This window comes from Dipodomys merriami, unplaced genomic scaffold, assembly GCF_024711535.1.
Source record: "Dipodomys merriami isolate MVZ:Mamm:240054 unplaced genomic scaffold, mDipMer1.0.p SCAF_10, whole genome shotgun sequence".
Taxonomy (NCBI): domain Eukaryota; kingdom Metazoa; phylum Chordata; class Mammalia; order Rodentia; family Heteromyidae; genus Dipodomys; species Dipodomys merriami.
The window spans coordinates 13871424-13888196 of record NW_027202271.1 but is presented as its reverse complement, the minus strand read 5'-3'; the positions used below and the strand labels follow the sequence as shown (position 1 = coordinate 13888196).

Sequence of the window (16773 nt, the reverse complement as noted above, 5' to 3'; positions counted from 1 at the left end):
ATTTCCTTTCAAGCACTTTTTTTTTTTTTAAACTCATGGCTTCAGGCTAGCTAGGCAGGCTTTCTACTGAGTCTTCTAGCCCTTTTTGATACCTTTTTGTGTTACCCATCCTGAGGTTGAAATCAGAGCCTGGGCACTGAGCTTTTGAGCTTTTTTTCCCTCAAGGTTAGTGCTCTGCCACTTGAGCCATAGCTCCATTGTCTGGCTTTTGGAGAGAGTCTCACAGACTTTCTTGCCCAGTCTGACCTCAAAGTATGATCTGCATATCTCAGCCTCCTGAGCAGCTAGATGTGAACCACCATCACCCGGCAGGCACTAGTTATTTTTGAGATAGTCTCAGTTCCTGCTCAGGTGTGTGCTATTTTAGACTTCCTTTTGAAGCTATGATGACAGACATATGCCACCATGCTCAGCCTCTTTTGTTGAGATGGAGTTTCATGGGCTTTTCTGCCTGGGATGACCTCGAACAATGATTATTCCAGTCTTATCCACCCAGGTAGCTAGGATGAAAAGTGTGAGACATGGGTGCCCAGATACTTATTTATGAGACAAGATCTTGTTGCGTAGGCTAGTGTTCCTCACACTTTGTCATACTCCCTCAGTACTGGGTACTGAGATCATAAGCCTGTGCCTTTACTAATTAAAGAAAACAGTCTACTTTATGGAATTTGGGGTAAGATTATGTCTTCTCTGTTTTTCGTTTTTCTTTTGTATCAGTCAGGGCCTGGGCTCTGCCCCTGAGCTTTTTTGTTAAAGGCTAGTTCTCTACCATTTGAGCCATAGCTCCACTTCTGGCTTTTGGTAGTTAAATTGGAGATAAGAGTCTCAGATCTCAGCCTTCTGAATAGTTAGGATTACAGGTTGGAGCTGCCAGTGCTTGGCTTTTTGTTTTTTTAAGAGTTACATTTAAAAATTATATAATGTATATACATAATTTTGTTGTTATTAAGGTGTTGTATAGAAGGATTATTTCATAAATCAGGTAATGAGTACATTTCTGTTTTGGACAGTGTTACCTCTTCCTTTACTTTCCACAACTCCCCCTCCGGTCCCTGCCCACAAGTCACATAGTTCATTTTCCACATTCAGTGTCTACTGAATACCTTTTTTTTTTTTTTTTTTTTGAGAGTTATATTTTAAAAAGCATATAAAGGTCTTAGAAAGTTGAGACATACCAAGTCCTCAATATATGTTGGCAATTTTGTAATTCATTTACTCTGTTCTTTCTGTCCTGTTTTATCTTCAGGTTATTAAACCTGAATCCTGTGTTCCATGTGGAAAGCGGATAAAATTTGGCAAACTGTCTCTGAAGTGTCGAGATTGTCGAGTGGTTTCTCATCCAGAATGTCGAGATCGCTGTCCTCTTCCCTGCATCCCTACCCTTATAGGAACACCTGTCAAGATCGGAGAGGTGGGATTTGTGGACTCTATTGTTGTGTGGCTTCTTTTACCTTTTAGAGACTTAATGTCAGCTTTTATTATAAAATTATTGATGCCAGATATATTTCTATGCATGAAAAATAGGAATAGCAAAATGTTAACCTGTAGCAATTTTGTTGGGGTTTGTCTGTTTAATGATCTTTCTAAACCAAACCCTTCCCTCTGTTTTCTTTTTTTTTGTTAGTTGTAGGGCTTGAACTCTGGGCCTAGGTGCTGTCTCTCACCTCTTCAGCTCAAGGCTAGTGCTCTACCACTTGAGCCACAGTGCTACTCCTGGTTTCTGGTGGTTATTTGAAGATAAGAGTCTCATGGACTTCCCGGGCTGGCTTTGAACTGTGGCACTCAGATCTCAGCCTCCTGAGTAGCTAGGATTACAGGCATGAGCGAAGTTAACACTGAGTTCTTTTTTTTTTTTTTTTTTTGAGGATCATGGGGCTTGAACTCAGGATCTGGGTGGTATCCCTGAACTCTTTCACTTAAGGCTAGTGCTCCACCACTTTGAGCCGCAGTGCCACTTCTGATTTGCTGGTTGTTAATTGGAGATAAGAAACCCATGGATTTTGTTGCCTGGACTGGCCTCCCCCTAAGTAGCTAGGATTATAGGTATGAGCCACTGGTACCTGGAAACCTTGAGGGTTTTTTTTTTGTTTTGTTTTTTTTCGGTCGGGCATGGGGTTTGAACTGTGGTCCTGGGCACTGTCCCTGAGTTCTTCAGCTCAAGGTGAGCATTCCACCACTTGAGCCACAGTGCCACTTCTGCTTATGTGATGCTGAGGAATTGAACCTAGGGCCTCATGCATGCAAAGCAAGCACTTTACAACTGAGCCACCTTCCCAGCCCCTCAGGCCAATTCTTGAGTTATTCATTTTCATCTGTGAATATTCATGTTAGAGATAGTTCATAACAAGATATTTCATACCAGGCTTAAGTTCTGGGCTGGAGGTGCAATTCAAGTAATAAGGGTACCAGATTAGCACTCAAAAGCCCCTAGTTTATATCCTAGCACCACATAATTAATTACAAAAAGAGAAAAGATGGTTGCTGGGTGCCAGTGGCTTATGCCTATAATCCAAGATATCTAGATGCTAAAATCTGGAGGATTACAGTTTGAAGCCAGCTCAGGCAGAAAAGTCTTTGAGATTCCCTCTCCAAAATAACTAGTTAAGAACATGCCTTCAGTATGGCTCATGGGGTAGAATTCCAGCAAGCAAACCAAGTGCAAGGCCCTAAGTTCCAATTCTGGTAGTGGCAAAAAAAAATTACTTAGAAAATATTGATTATATAAGCAACATTAACAAGCATTAGAATAAAATGATTGTGCTGTTATCCTCAACAAATCAAATGTTATTATTTTAGCAGTTTTTGAGTATGAACTTAGGACCTTGCATGCACTAGTCAGGTACTCCCTATTTGTGCCACATCCTCAGCCCCAGTCTCCTAGTCCTCGATTTTTATCAAAGCATACAAGTTTTTTTTCTTTTAGTTTCTTTTTTTTTTTTTTTTTGGGGGGGGGGTCTGGTCGTGGGGCCTGAACTCTGGCCTCAGCTCTTCAGCTCAAGGCTAGCGCTCTACCACTTGAGCCACAGTGCCACTTCCGGCTTTTTTCTTTTTGCTTATGTGGTGCTGAGGAATCAAACCCAGGGCCTCATGCATGCAAGGCAAGTGCTCTACCACTGAGCCACCTTCCCAGCCCCTCTTTTAGTTTCTTTAGCAGAGCTATGGATGTTGGGCTCTGGTGGCTCACACCTTTAATCCTAGCTACTCAGGAGGCTGAGCTCTAAGGATTGCAGTTTGAAGCCAGCCCGGGCAGGAACATACATGAGACTCTTATTTCCAATAAACTACTCAGAAAAAAAGCCAGAAGTGGCATTGTGGCTCAAGTGGTAGAGTGCTAGCCTTTAGCAAAAGAACCTCAGGGACAGCATCCAGGCTCTGAGTTCAAGCCCCAGGACCAGCACGTGTGTGCATGTATGCATACACATACACACAAATGAGGTGTGTTAAGTAATTTGTTTTTAGCTGAGAATAAAGTACAGAAGGATTCATTTTTAATATTTTTGGTGATTGAGGTAGTCTTTCTCTGATAGCCTAGGTTGATCTCCATCTGATCCTTTTGCTCCTGCCTCCCCGAGTGTTGGGATTCCAAGGCATGTGCACAGGAAAGATCTTATTTTTTGGGTAGTAAATTAGCTAATATTAAAGGCCATATCTGTAATCTCTACTGCTTGCTTTCTGCTGTAGCTGGTGGTCTTTGTCCTTGTTCCTGCAAAATGTAATCATAAATCACATTTTGCAACTAAGAATCTGTTTTGTTTCATTTCAAGGCACTGATAATTAAACCAAGGCTTGGGAATGCTAGGTAAGCGTTCTACCAAGCCACATTCCCAGCCTAAGATCTCAGTTTTAATAGATGCTTTGAAAAATAGGCATTTAAAAGTATTAGTATTAGCTCACAGATATACATGGTCTTCTGGTGCTCTAAATAGTGTAAATAATAATTCAAAGCTCTCTTTTTCAGGGAATGTTGGCTGATTTTGTGTCCCAGACATCTCCAATGATTCCTTCCATTGTTGTCCACTGTGTAAATGAGATTGAACAGAGAGGGCTGACTGAGGTAAGAATCAACCCTGGAGAAGAGTAAATTTGCTTATTTGTGTTGTTTACATTTAAGAGTTTCTTAAAAGTTTCATCTTGATAATAGACAGGCTTGTATAGGATCTCAGGGTGTGACCGAACAGTAAAAGAGCTGAAAGAGAAATTTCTCAGAGTGAAAACAGTACCTCTCCTCAGCAAAGTGGATGATATCCATGCCATCTGTAGCCTTCTAAAAGACTTCCTTCGAAACCTCAAAGAACCCCTTCTGACCTTTCGACTAAACAAAGCCTTTATGGAAGCAGCAGGTAAGAGCAGATCTTAGTACTGCAATGTGAGTTCTGCCAGGCCTGGAACTTTTTTACACTTTTCACTGCTTTATCTGTTGCTTAGTACAGAGCCTCAAACAGTAAGTTAGGTGCCTTAACCATTAATTTGGTGGATGAGTCACTGCATACATGCCTGCTCTTTTACTTTTTAAACTGTTTGGGTTATTCAGTGTTTTTGTTGTTGTTGTTTTTGTTTTTTTGGTCAAGTTTTAGGTTGTCCTTTTGAAGTTAGAATTATCTTTGATTCCTTTTCTTTCCACTCCAAATCTTGTCAGCAGCTTTGTAAAATATATCTTAAAGTTGGTATTTGTCAAGAATGGTAGTTAAAGAATGACTGCCTTTCATGATGTACTCTTTCTCTAGGATGTGGTAAGAACCTGCTAACAGATTGTTCTGTTTCTACTCAATGCTTTCTGCAGTATGAACTTCATACAGAAACTAGAGTGGTCCCCCTTTTTTTTTAATGATCAAGATGTGTTTATTAGTCATAGAAAGTACAAGCAAATGTTGTGTTCATTAGAGTGGTCCTTTTCAAATTTAAGACATAATGTTCTGCCAGGTGCTGGTGGCTCTCGCCTATAATCCTAGCTACTCAGGAGGCTGGCTGAGATCTGAGGATCACAGTTCAAAGCTATCTCAGGTAATAAAGTCCGTGAGACTCATATCTCCAATTAACCACCAAAAAACCAGAAGTGGTGCTGTAGCTCAAGTGGTTGAGTGCTTGCCTTGAGCTCAAGAGCTCAGGGACAGCACCCAGGCCCATAGTCAAGCCCCACAACCAACCAAAAAAAAAAAAAAAAAAAGATGATGTTCCTGTGGCCTCAGTATCCTGCAGTGACTTGCCATCACTTTCAGAATGAAATAGTTTTTTTTTTTGTTGGTCGCGGGGCTTGAACTCTGAGCCTGGGAGGTATCCCTGAGCTCTTCATCTCAGGGCCAGCGCTCTACCACTTGAGCCCCAGCACCGTTCCTGGTTTTCTGGTGGTTAATTGGAGATAAGAGTCTCACAGACTTTCCTTACCCAGGCTGGCTTTGAACTGTGATCCTCGGATCTTAGCCTCCTGAATAGCTAGGATTGTAGGCATGAGCCACCAGTGCCTGGCCTGAAATCCAGTTTTTAACATGGCTCAAAGACCCTGTGTGATTTGGCTCCTGGTTACATCTCCAGTGCCATTTTGTTCAGTGCCTTCTCTGCTCTTAATCTTTTTTTTGGGGGGTGGGGGGGGTCTGGTCGTGGGGCTTGAACTCTGGGCCTGGGCGCTGTCCCTCAGCTCTTCAGCTCAAGGCTAGCGCTCTACCACTTGAGCCACAGCACCACTTCGGCTTTTTTCTTTTTTGCTTATGTGGTGCTGAGGTATTGAATCTAGGGCCTAGGCATGCAAGGCAAGCGCTCTACCACTGAGCCACCATCCCAGCCCCTCAGCTCTTAATCTTGTTACCCTGGAATTCTTTCATTTCTTAGAACATACCCATTTTACTCCCTGCATCGAGTCCTTAATATTTGCTATTGGCCCATCCTCAAATGTTTTCATCTAGTTACTTGTTTTATTCCTTTATTTCTTTCAGTTTTCTCTTTGGTTAACTTGTCTTCACCGGAAAGGTATTTTCTACTTTCTAGCTGCTTCACCACCATATTTTCTCTTCTTTTTCTTTTTGGCAGTACTTAGGTTTGAACTCAGAGCCCCATGCTCTCCCAGTTGAGCCATACTTTCTGTCTTGGCTTTTTGCTGGTTATTTTGGAGTCTAGTGAACTTTTTTTGCCCAGGCAGGCCTGAAACCACAATCCTCGGGATCTTTGCCTCCTGAGTAGTTAGGGTTATAGGAAAGAGCTTCCAGCACCTGGTTCCGTATTTTCTTTATATATATTGCCTGATAGATATTTGCTTTTAGACTAAATCCTAATAGAATATATGTTCTATTTATTGTTACCCACAATACTTAGAATAGTATCTGGTACATAGTATGCCTTTAAAATGTCTTATGAGTGACCACTTCATGCTAATTGTTGCTGCAAGTTGTATGCCTGCCTTCCTAGTAAATGGTTTGCCTCCTGCTTTCCCTACCAAACTGAAAGGGTGATTTTTGAGAGGTTCTGACTTCTAATATTGAACTGCTGGCCAGTATCCTGCTTGTTAATGAAACTGGAGTCTGATGAAGTCATGAACCTAATCAGAACCTTTCTGAAGCTTACTGTATAGATGAGACTTTGTGGTCAATAACTTGGAAGCCCGCTGTCAAGGGAAGGAAGTCTAGACCTCTTGGCACTTTCTCTCATTTACAGAAATCACAGATGAAGACAACAGCATAGCTGCCATGTACCAGGCTGTCAGTGAACTGCCCCAGGCCAACAGGGACACATTAGCCTTCCTCATGATTCACTTGCAGAGGTGAGTAGAGCAGAAACTTCTTCTGGGAGTTAGGGAATTTTCCAAGGAGAAGATAATATGGGTCGGATGTTAGAAGTGTGAAGGGTAAATTGCTTTCTTGTAGAATTTATGTTTTGGTCTACATTTAAGGGGAAAAGCAAGTCTTCTAATTTAATTCTCCTCTGCTTAGAGTGGCTCAGAGTCCAAACACTAAAATGGATGTTGCCAATCTGGCTAAAGTCTTTGGCCCTACGATAGTTGCCCATGCTGTGCCCAATCCAGACCCAGTGACAATATTACAGGATGTCAAGCGTCAACCCAAGGTAGGAGGGAGTGGGAGAGAGAGAGGGAAGGAGAAGAAAGGGAGGGGGAGGGGAGATGGGGAAGGAGAGAGATTGCAGTGTAATAACATGAGAGAACAGTGAGAACCTTGAGCTTTGGAAGCTTGTGAACATATTTGGTGCATTTTAGGTGGTAGAGCGTCTGCTTTCACTGCCCTTGGAATACTGGAGTCAGTTCATGATGGTGGAGCAAGAGAATATTGATCCCCTGCGTGTCATTGAAAACTCAAATGCCTTTTCAACACCACAGACACCAGATATCAAAGGTCAGGGCTAAGTTGTACTTCTTCAGTTTTCTCTGTGTTAGCTACAGCTGTTTGATATTCATGTTCTTCAATAAAAATTAAATTTATTATGAAAGTTCTAACATTAATGGAGAAATTGTACATTTCTACCATCCTAATGTTTTTTCAGTTTTTTTCTCTCTCTCTCTTTTTTTTTTCTTTTTGGTAGGGTCAAACTTAGAGTCTTACACTTGCTACAGCAACTGCTCTACCACTTGAGCCAAGCCCAGTCATATATTTCTTTTTTTTTTTTGGGGTCCGGTCGTGGGGCCTGAACTCTGGGCCTGGGTGCTGTCCCTTAGCTCTTCAGCTCAAGGCTAGTGCTCTACCACTTGAGCCACTGCGCCACTTCCGGCTTTTTTCTTTTTGCTTATGTGGTGTTAAAGAATCGAACCCACAGCCTCAGGCATGCAAGGCAAGCGCTCTACCACTGAGCCACTTTCCCAGTCCCTGTCATATATTTCTTTCTCATGTAGATGTATATTTTTTAAATTGTGATATGACAATAATAGGATATAACTTGTTCTTATTTCACTTAGTATATTGTGACAGTTTTTTTTGTTGTGGCTGTATAAACTTAATTTGCAATCTTACTTAAATGTTCTGTTAAGTATTGACATTTTTGGTTTTTCATGGTTACAAATAATGATACAGCCAACATTATATGTATATTACCTAATGATAAATTCCTGAATGGAAATTAAAGGACTTGATCATTTTTATGTTTCTTGATGTATTTTACCAACTTGATTTGTTTGTTTCTTTTTTATTTATTTTTGTTTTGTGGTACTGGGGATTGCACCTGTGGCCTTCTACAGTTGAGCCATACAACTTGAGCCACACTTCCCGTACTAAACTTTATTTTTTGGTTGGTGGTACTGAGATTTGAACTTAGGGCCTTGTATTTGCTAGTCAAGAGTTCTATAATTGTAGGTATGTGACTAGCCCTTGTGCTTTGTCAGAGGAGGTCTCATTTTTGCTCACACTGGCCTGGACTGTGATCCTCCTGTTTAAACTTCTCTCATAGCTAGGATGACAAGCATGTGCTACTGTATCCATGTTATTTCTTTCTTTTTTTTTTAATTTACATGTTTTATTTGGAAATGTTTATACTAGGATAGTGAAATTAAATTTTAGAGACAATGGGTATCATTAGTTACCATCAGTTTATTATAAAAGGGAGATATGGAAATTATTTACATGATGAAAGATCTCAGAACTTCCATGGAATGGGCAACTTCACAGGATGCCATTTTAGTGATATATTCACTCTACATATTTCCCAAGAATGTCACCATCCCTAAATAAGACATAATCCTTGTCATCTAGAACTACTTTTGTGCCTCCATATTCTGGGAGAAGAACTTTATCACCCACTTTCACACTAACTGGCTGAATCTCTCCACCCTTTCCTTTAGAGCCTGATCCCACAGCCACTACTGTGGCTGGCAATACTTTTCCTTGAGACTTTTCTGGAAGCATAATGCCTCCTTTGGTTACAGTTTCAGCTGTACTCTTTTTGACCAACACTCAGTCAAACAGAGGAATGAACTTCCTAAATGCTTGTCCGGCCATGACTCTTCACAGTCGCCACTCGGACTCTGCTCTCATGCCAACGCTGCAACCCATCTTATTTCTTGAGATGGAGTTTCACAGTTTTTTTTAGGCTGGCCTCGGACCCTGGTCCTCTTGAGAGTAAGCTGAGTTTACGGGCTCAACTTGGCCTGTTTTTGTTTTGTTTTTGTTTTTGTTTTTGTTTTTGTTCGGTTGTGGGGCTTTGAATTTAGAGCCTGGGCGCTGCCGCTGAGCTCTTTTTCCTCAAGGCTAGTGCTCTACCACTTGAGCTACAGCACCACTTTCAGCTTTTTCTGAGTAGTTTTTTTGGAGTTAAGAGTCCCACAGACTTTCCTGTCAGCCTGGCCTGGAATCACAATCCTTAAATCTCAGTCTCCTGAGTAGCTAAGATTCCAGGCATGTGCCACCAGTGTCCAGCCCAAGTTGGCTTCTTAAAAGCTTTTCCACCAACAGTTTTGTGTGATTATGATGGAAGTTCTTTTTAAGGAAGCACATTATTCCAGTACATCTACAAATCAGTGTTCAAATGTTAGATATGTGAAGTTTGGAGTTTGAGAATGGAAGTGTATGTCAAGTATTCATTGAATAGTTGCCTGCATAGTTTAAAATATAACATCAGTATGTTACAAAATGATGACAAAAATGATCTGTGAGATGTTGCTAGGTGTCTAAACTTAGCTTGTAAGTACTTTAGAAGGCAGTCAGCTTTAAACTGACCATCTTCAAAGGTGTGTTATTTTTTTTTCTTCCTCTTAAAAATATGTCTTGATCTTTGTTTGAAGTGAGCTTACTGGGGCCTGTGACCACGCCTGAGCACCAGCTTCTCAAGACTCCTTCATCAAGTTCCCTGTCACAGAGAGTCCGCTCCACCCTCAGCAAGAACACTCCCAGGTGTGCAGTATTACCTTCTTGTGAATAAAAAAATGACTGTTTCCTTAGACTTCTTCCCTAGCATATTGAAACCTACTGACGAAAAATAAAAGTATATCGTAAGCTAGAAGCTAACCTTAAAAGGAAACTTAGCGACCCAGTGCTAGTAGCTTACATCTATAATCCTATTCAAGAAGTGGAGGATCATGGTTTGAAGCCAACCTGGACAAAAAAAGTTGGCAAGCCTTTATCTCAACTAATAAAAAGCTGGGAGGGGCTGGGAAGGTGGCTCAGTGGTAGAGCGCTTGCCTTTCATGCATGAGGCCCTGGGTTCGATTCCTCAGCACCACATAAACAAAAAGAAAAAAGCCGGAAGTGGTGCTGTGGCTCAAGTGGTAGAGCGCTAGCCTTGAGCTGAAGAGCTGAGGGACAGCGCCCAGGCCCAGAGTTCAGGCACCATGACTGGCAAAAAAAATAAAATAAAATAAAAAGCTGGAAGCTCTAATTCAAGCCTGTCATCCCAACTATGGAGAAGGCTAAGATCAAAAGGATGGGAGTTCCAGCCAGCCTGGGCCAAAAAGGTCTTGAGAATTCATCTCAGCAACAAAAGCTAGGTGTGATAGTATGCCTCTGTTATCCCAGCTATGGCAGGAAATGTGAATAGGAGGATTACAGTCCAGGCTATAGCTAGGGCAAAAAACAAAATCCTGTCTCAAAAATAACGAGCAAAAAGGTCTGGAGACATAGCTCAAGTAATTGCCTACCTAGCAAGTGTGAATCCCTGAATTCAAACCCCAGTACTTTGAAAAAAGAAAAAAGGAAAAGTTGGAGCCCCGGTACTCATTTTTAAGAGGGTCTGGTTAGGTGTGGTAGTGCATGCCTTTTAATGCAAGCTCTTACAGTCTAAGGCAGGAGTATGAGCTTCATGTCCACCTGGGCTACATAGAAGAAGAATCTGAGGCCAGGTACCAGTGGCTCACACCTGCAATTCTAGCTACTCAAGAGGCTGAGATCTGGGTATTACCATTTAAAACCATCCCTGGCAGGAAAGTCCATGAGACTTTTAACTCCAATCAGTCACCAAAAAGCCTGAAGTGGAGGTGTGGCTCAAATGGTAGAGTGCTAGCTTTGGTCAAAAAAGCTCAGAGACAGCACCCAGGCCCTGAGTTCAAGTCCCAGGACTGGTCCACGTGCACATGCGCGTACACACACACACACACACACACACACACACACACACACACACACACACACACACACACACACACACACACACACACACACACACACACACACACACACACACACACACACTCAAACACACAAAAGGAAAGGGCTGAAGGTCTTTACTATTTTCATTTCAGTAGTACCAAGAATACTTCACAGAATTGTCCAAGGTTTCCTACTTTTAGTTATATCTGCTAACATTGCAGTTGTTTATTTACCATTTGTATTTTCATGGAATATTTTCTGATTCATTCTTTTCTATTTTTTGTAGATTTGGGAGCAAAAGCAAGTCTGCCACCAACCTAGGACGACAAGGCAACTTTTTTGCTTCTCCAGTCCTCAAGTGAATTCACCCTGCTTCCTACTTGCCAGCTTTTACTGACTGCAAGAAAGGGCACACCTGTACTCTGCTTTGCAGCCTCCGTACTACTTTTAGCATTCTCCAGGCTTTTAATCAAGTTTAATTGTGCATGAGGGTTTTATTAAAACTATATATATCTCCCTCTCTTTCTCCTCTAGTAACATAATATCAGCACCTTGTGCTAGTTGTTGTTAGAAACTTTTAGATGAGAGATCTTTTCTGCAGGGGTAGGTAGAAGGGATAATATGGAATTTATTGTGATTCTTTTGGGGGCAAGGACATCTCTTTGACTCAAAACCAGATGCTACGTAGAGTGACTTCTCTGGTTTTTATGTAGAACTAATATTCATGAGACAGTGACTGAAACCCTACATCTTTGGTAAGACCAACTTATGTCAGGGCAGGAAGTGAGAGGGCAGGGTAAAGACAGGATTGGGCAGGGGATGCAGGATGGCTGCCTCTCAACACTGAAGTCACTTTTCTCTCTTGAATTAAGCTGTAGCATGAGCCTGCAGAAAAATGGGATAGGTTGCAAACAGAACTAGTGGTGGGAGAATCTTTAGCTTTAATTTGGATTGATTAGATCTTAGTATAAAATGGCACAACCTTGTAATACTACAACTTGTATTTATCTCTAATGGACTACTGGCTGGGCTTTGGACTTGGTTGGGATCAGCGTTTGTTTGTTCTTCTAAAGTTGAATTCATTCTGATGGCTGACTCTCTTACCCCTTGTCCAGCAAAAGCCCTGTTTTCTAAAGGTCAGTTTGATGTCTGTCTGGCATCCCAGGTAACAATTAAGATTAGCTTGTAAAGAAAGTGTCAATATTTCATGTGGCAATAAAAGCCACAGTCGTTTTTGCTTTTGCACTTTGGATGCTGAATTTTCCCATGAAACAGTCACATCTAGGTAAACGTGACTTTTCTTCTGTCAGATTATTCCCAATATCTGTAAAAATGGTTTTCTTCTGTAGAATGTTTCTGACTCACATTGACCTTTGTCAATAAGACTCATATTTGGAATAATATTTGAAGAAAAGTAAATAGCTTTTTCACAATGTGAGGGTGCTTTTCTTGTTTTGGATGGTAACTTCCAACACTTTTTTAAATAGCTTTCCTCAAAGTATTTTGGGTCTCTTGTTCATCTCCATTTCTCGTTCCCTGTACCCAATGGCCACCCTAGTTCACCACTTTCAGAGATTTCTTTATTTCTTTTTCATTCTCTTTCTTTGTCCAAACTAAAAGTCTAGATATCATAACTATTATCCTCTTATTTGAAGCAAGAACTTTAAACAACAACAACAAAAAACTTTTAAACTAGTCTCTAGGGACCAGACTGGTACAGATTTTTAAAAAAAGAAAAAGAAAATTTGCTGCTGGCTGGCGGGCTGCCTGGAACATCCTTCACTGCTGGAAGTGACTGTGGAGTGAGCTGGGCTGATTAACTGAGGGCACCTGCACTTGGAACTCTGAGGCTGGTGAACAGAATGTATTTGAGATTGAACGTAAACAGTTGCAGGCTTAATATGTAACCGTGGAGAGAGGAGGCAACCTACTGGCTTTTTTCCCAGGAGGGGGCAGCTCTCACAGCAGGGCCCATCTGCCTCAGCAAATTGACAGAGGATGGGTCCCATCTCCCCAGCCCTCCCCCTTAGCACACATGACTGCTAGGATTTAGTGTGATTTTTTTGTTTGTTTGTTTGTTTTGTTTTTTTAAACTTTGTCCTAGATGCTACCTCTTTTCTTGTCTTTGCAAGCCTCAAGTTGGCTTGGCTCCATATTTGCTGTTTTGTAGCATCTCCCCAAGGTGCATTTGAAGTCACTAATGTAGAGGAAGTAAATGGATTGTGTAACATTAGTGAAGGCAAGACTACCCTATGCAGGAATTGATGGCCCATAAATGCAAAAGGAAATAGTCCTGTGTGTCAAATGTTGGCAGCTCATAGTTGCTCAGATTTTGGGCTAAGCCAAGAACTCTTAGCTGTGAAAATAATTCTGATATTAGCAAAGGGGAAAATATACCCACTTTCAGCTTAACAGTGCTTCATGTGCAACAGCTTTGCTATTGAGGGATTCCTTAATTAAATTATCTGTGCTTTGACTTGACTGGCGCCCCCATCTCTTGGTCCTCACCCTTTCTTATGCTGCCTCTTTCTTCACCTTTGATGCAATTTAACTTTATTTCATTTGCTAATAATGGGAATCTAAATTGTTTTACTCCTATTCTCAAGATTGTATAAGAATCCTGAAGCCAGGAGCTGATGGCTCATGCTCGTAATCCTAGCTACTCAGTAGGCTGAAATCTGAAGATCACATTTCAAAGCTACCCCGGGCAGGAAAGTCCGTGAGACTCTTATCTCCAATTAACCACCAGAAGAATGGAAGTGGTGCTGTGGCTCAAGCGGTAGAGCGCTCACCTTGAGCTGAAGAGCTCAGCACCAAGCCCCACAACGGACAAAAAAAAAGAATAATAAGTGTGATGGGTTTGTTTGTTTGTTTTAAATTACTGAGACAAAGTCTTCTATGAGGCCTAAGTGTCTGGAACCTGTTATGTAGCCCAGGCTGACCTAGAACTTGTGATCATCCTGCCTTAGCCTCCTGAGGGCTAGGAGTGAGGAATGCCCTACCTTGCCTGGCTGTGTGTTTGATGCTTTTCAACTGGTTAGATAATCCAGTATTATTATTATTATTTTGGTCTGTTGTGGGCTTGAACTCTGGGCCTAGGTGCTGTGCCTGACCTCTTCAGCTCAAGGCTAGTGCTCTACTGCTTGAGCCACAGGTTCACTTCTGGTTTTCTGAGTGGCTAATTAGAGATAAGAGTCTCACAAATGGTCCTGCCTGGGCTGGCTTTGAACTGTGATCCTCAGATCTCAGCCTCCTGAGTAGCTAGGATTACATGCATGAGCCACTGGTGCCTAGCTGATCTATCACTATTAGTACATTTTACTGGATGTGTAGTGTTTTTTCCTTAGGAGGCTGGGGCAGCATGACTGAAATGATAGAGCACTTGCCTAGTAGGCACAAGGTTCTGAGTTCAAACCCTAGTAACACTCCCCCTCACACACACAAGCAAGTTGGTTGCTTGTTAACATAGAAGACATCTTAGTTTCAGTTTGAAGACAGTAGGATGCAGTTGACTACCAGAAAAAAAATTAGCCACAAATTAAACTTGTGGTAATAACATTGGATAGCCGAGAGCAAAGAAAGGATTGTTGTTTTTGTTATAATAGGCACTGCCTGCCCACCTCAGATAGATTCATGTACAGTAGCCCCTTTGACTTTCAGAGAATATGCTTCAAAATCCCCCAGTGCTGCCTGTAAACCATAATCATAGATACACACACACACACACATATATACACACACATATATATGTATATATGATGTATATATTATATATACTACATATATGTATTATATATAGTATATACATTATATAATAAATTTTAATTTATAAATTAGATATAGAATATACTATAATGAAAGTTATATGATAACTCAGAATTAGAGTTTTTGCTTTTGAAAGTGTGGAATCTGCACAGTACGAGCTTTATCATGTGGCCTGCAGTATTAACACATAGTTGCAGAGTTAATCTGTCTCCCCAATTTATGCCCGATGAGTCCTTTACATTTTACATTTTTGCTGAATAGGTTTATTTTTATATGCAAAGCCTCACTTGCTAGGCAGGCCCCCTAACGCTTGAGCCATGTCTGCACTTCCTTTTCCTGTAGTTATTTTTCAGATAAGGTCTCACACGTTTTGCTTGTGGCTGGTCTCCACCATGATTCTATCTCTGCCTCCCATGGAGCTGAGGATACAGCGTGTAGGTTCCATTGGTCATCTTCTGGAAGTTTTATGGAAACTGAAGTCATGGATTATGTCCTTTCTCCATCAAATTTAGTTCTGTTGGAGAACAGCTTCATTAACAGATAGTCTCTTGGTAACATATACTTTTCAGTCCAAACCTGTTTCTCAATCTGTGGGGCTATCCCTTTTGTTCAGTAAATAGCTTGGTGTCACGGTTTCTTTACTAAAGCCTTACTAAGGCCTTTGTACAAGCTCTTTGCTTCCTGGTACAACCCACTGCAGTCAGTTAAAACACATTTTCTGTTCACGGCTTCCACCCATAAATTGAATGTCCTACATCTTTTTTTTTTTTTTTTTTAGTCAGTCTTGGAGTCTGATCTCTGGGCCTGAGTGCTGTCCCTCAGCTCTTCAGCTCAAGGCTAGCACTCTACCACTTGAGCCAGAATGCCATTTCCAGCTTTTACTGCTAATGTGGTGCTGAGGAATCGAACCCAGGGCCTCATGCATGCAAGCCAAGCACTCTACCACTGAGCCACCTTCCCAGCCCCGTCTTCTACATTTTAACTACACACTCATCACACCCTTTTGTAGTCTGAGAGGTATGACAACCAATTGCTCAAATCACTTTTTTTACTTAAAGGAAGCTCTTTTTGGCCTATCCACGTCACCAGCACTATTACTTGTGTTTTGTGACCATTATTAAGTAAAATAAGGGTTACTTGGCTACAAGCACTGTGACAACCTGCTAGATGGTCTGATAGCTAGTGGGCAGGTGGCATGCATTATACATCCCAGGGAGGACAGAGAAGAATGGAACAAGAAAGTCATTATGCTTACTAAGAACTCATGATTCAAAACTGATGAATCATCCATTTATGGAATTTTCCATTTGATGTTTTTGACTCATGGTTGACTGCAGGTAACTGAAACCACAGAGGGGGGCGCTAGTGTACCCATACATACATATCCACATGTATAACCATATCTACACACACTGCATGTCTGACTTCTATTGGAAAGCACTTAAGGAATTCACTGGTATGCTAAGTGGTTTTCTTATATACATATGACTTTTTCTAGGGTTCTCACCATGACCAAAGAAGAGGTATTGTAGAAGCCTACATTTGAGAAGTGAAGCTGACAGAGTTCAGTGTTCAAGTCAGCACAGTTCATAGTAGTAGATTTTCAACAATGTGCTTTGATATTTGATATGATCATCATGACTTTAGGGTTCAACCACTGGTTTGAAAATCCTTGCAGAATTGAGACTTTAGCATTATGCTTTTAGTATAAACAGGGTTTAGCGAATGGTCACTTAACATAAGAACTTGTTTTTTAAAATATACTTCCTGTAGCTGGCATGTTTTGTAAATAAACATTGGGCCCTAGCAGCCTAACTTGTATACTTTATCAGACACTGGTTCTCAGAGCTGTGTTTGTTGATAGTTTCTATTCATGTAGTTGTGTCAGTTCAACTTCAGCAGGAATAACCTTGTGAGAGCTTTGTCCTCTGCAGGTATGTGGGAGGGGAAAGGAGACCATATTTGGTAGACTCACAGTCGGAAATAGGAATTTTTCATT

General features: G+C 41.3%; 1 protein-coding gene and 1 pseudogene across 3 annotated transcripts in view; one reads left to right on the top strand and one right to left on the bottom strand.

Annotated features, from left to right (window-relative positions):
* Racgap1 (Rac GTPase activating protein 1) overlaps window positions 1-11526 on the top strand; it is a 32453-nt gene extending 20927 nt beyond the window's left edge. For all 3 annotated transcript variants that reach the window (XM_070040847.1, XM_070040856.1, XM_070040838.1), the window contains 8 exons: window positions 1247-1411; window positions 3959-4054; window positions 4142-4340; window positions 6643-6748; window positions 6918-7050; window positions 7199-7334; window positions 9710-9818; window positions 11296-11526. In XM_070040847.1, coding sequence (XP_069896948.1) covers window positions 1247-1411; window positions 3959-4054; window positions 4142-4340; window positions 6643-6748; window positions 6918-7050; window positions 7199-7334; window positions 9710-9818; window positions 11296-11371 — 1020 coding nt within the window. In that variant the 3' untranslated portion in view covers window positions 11372-11526. The remainder of the gene's footprint in view (window positions 1-1246; window positions 1412-3958; window positions 4055-4141; window positions 4341-6642; window positions 6749-6917; window positions 7051-7198; window positions 7335-9709; window positions 9819-11295) is intronic.
* LOC138836505 (10 kDa heat shock protein, mitochondrial pseudogene) lies at window positions 8511-8927 on the bottom strand (annotated as a pseudogene).
* Window positions 11527-16773: the final 5247 nt, after the last annotated feature.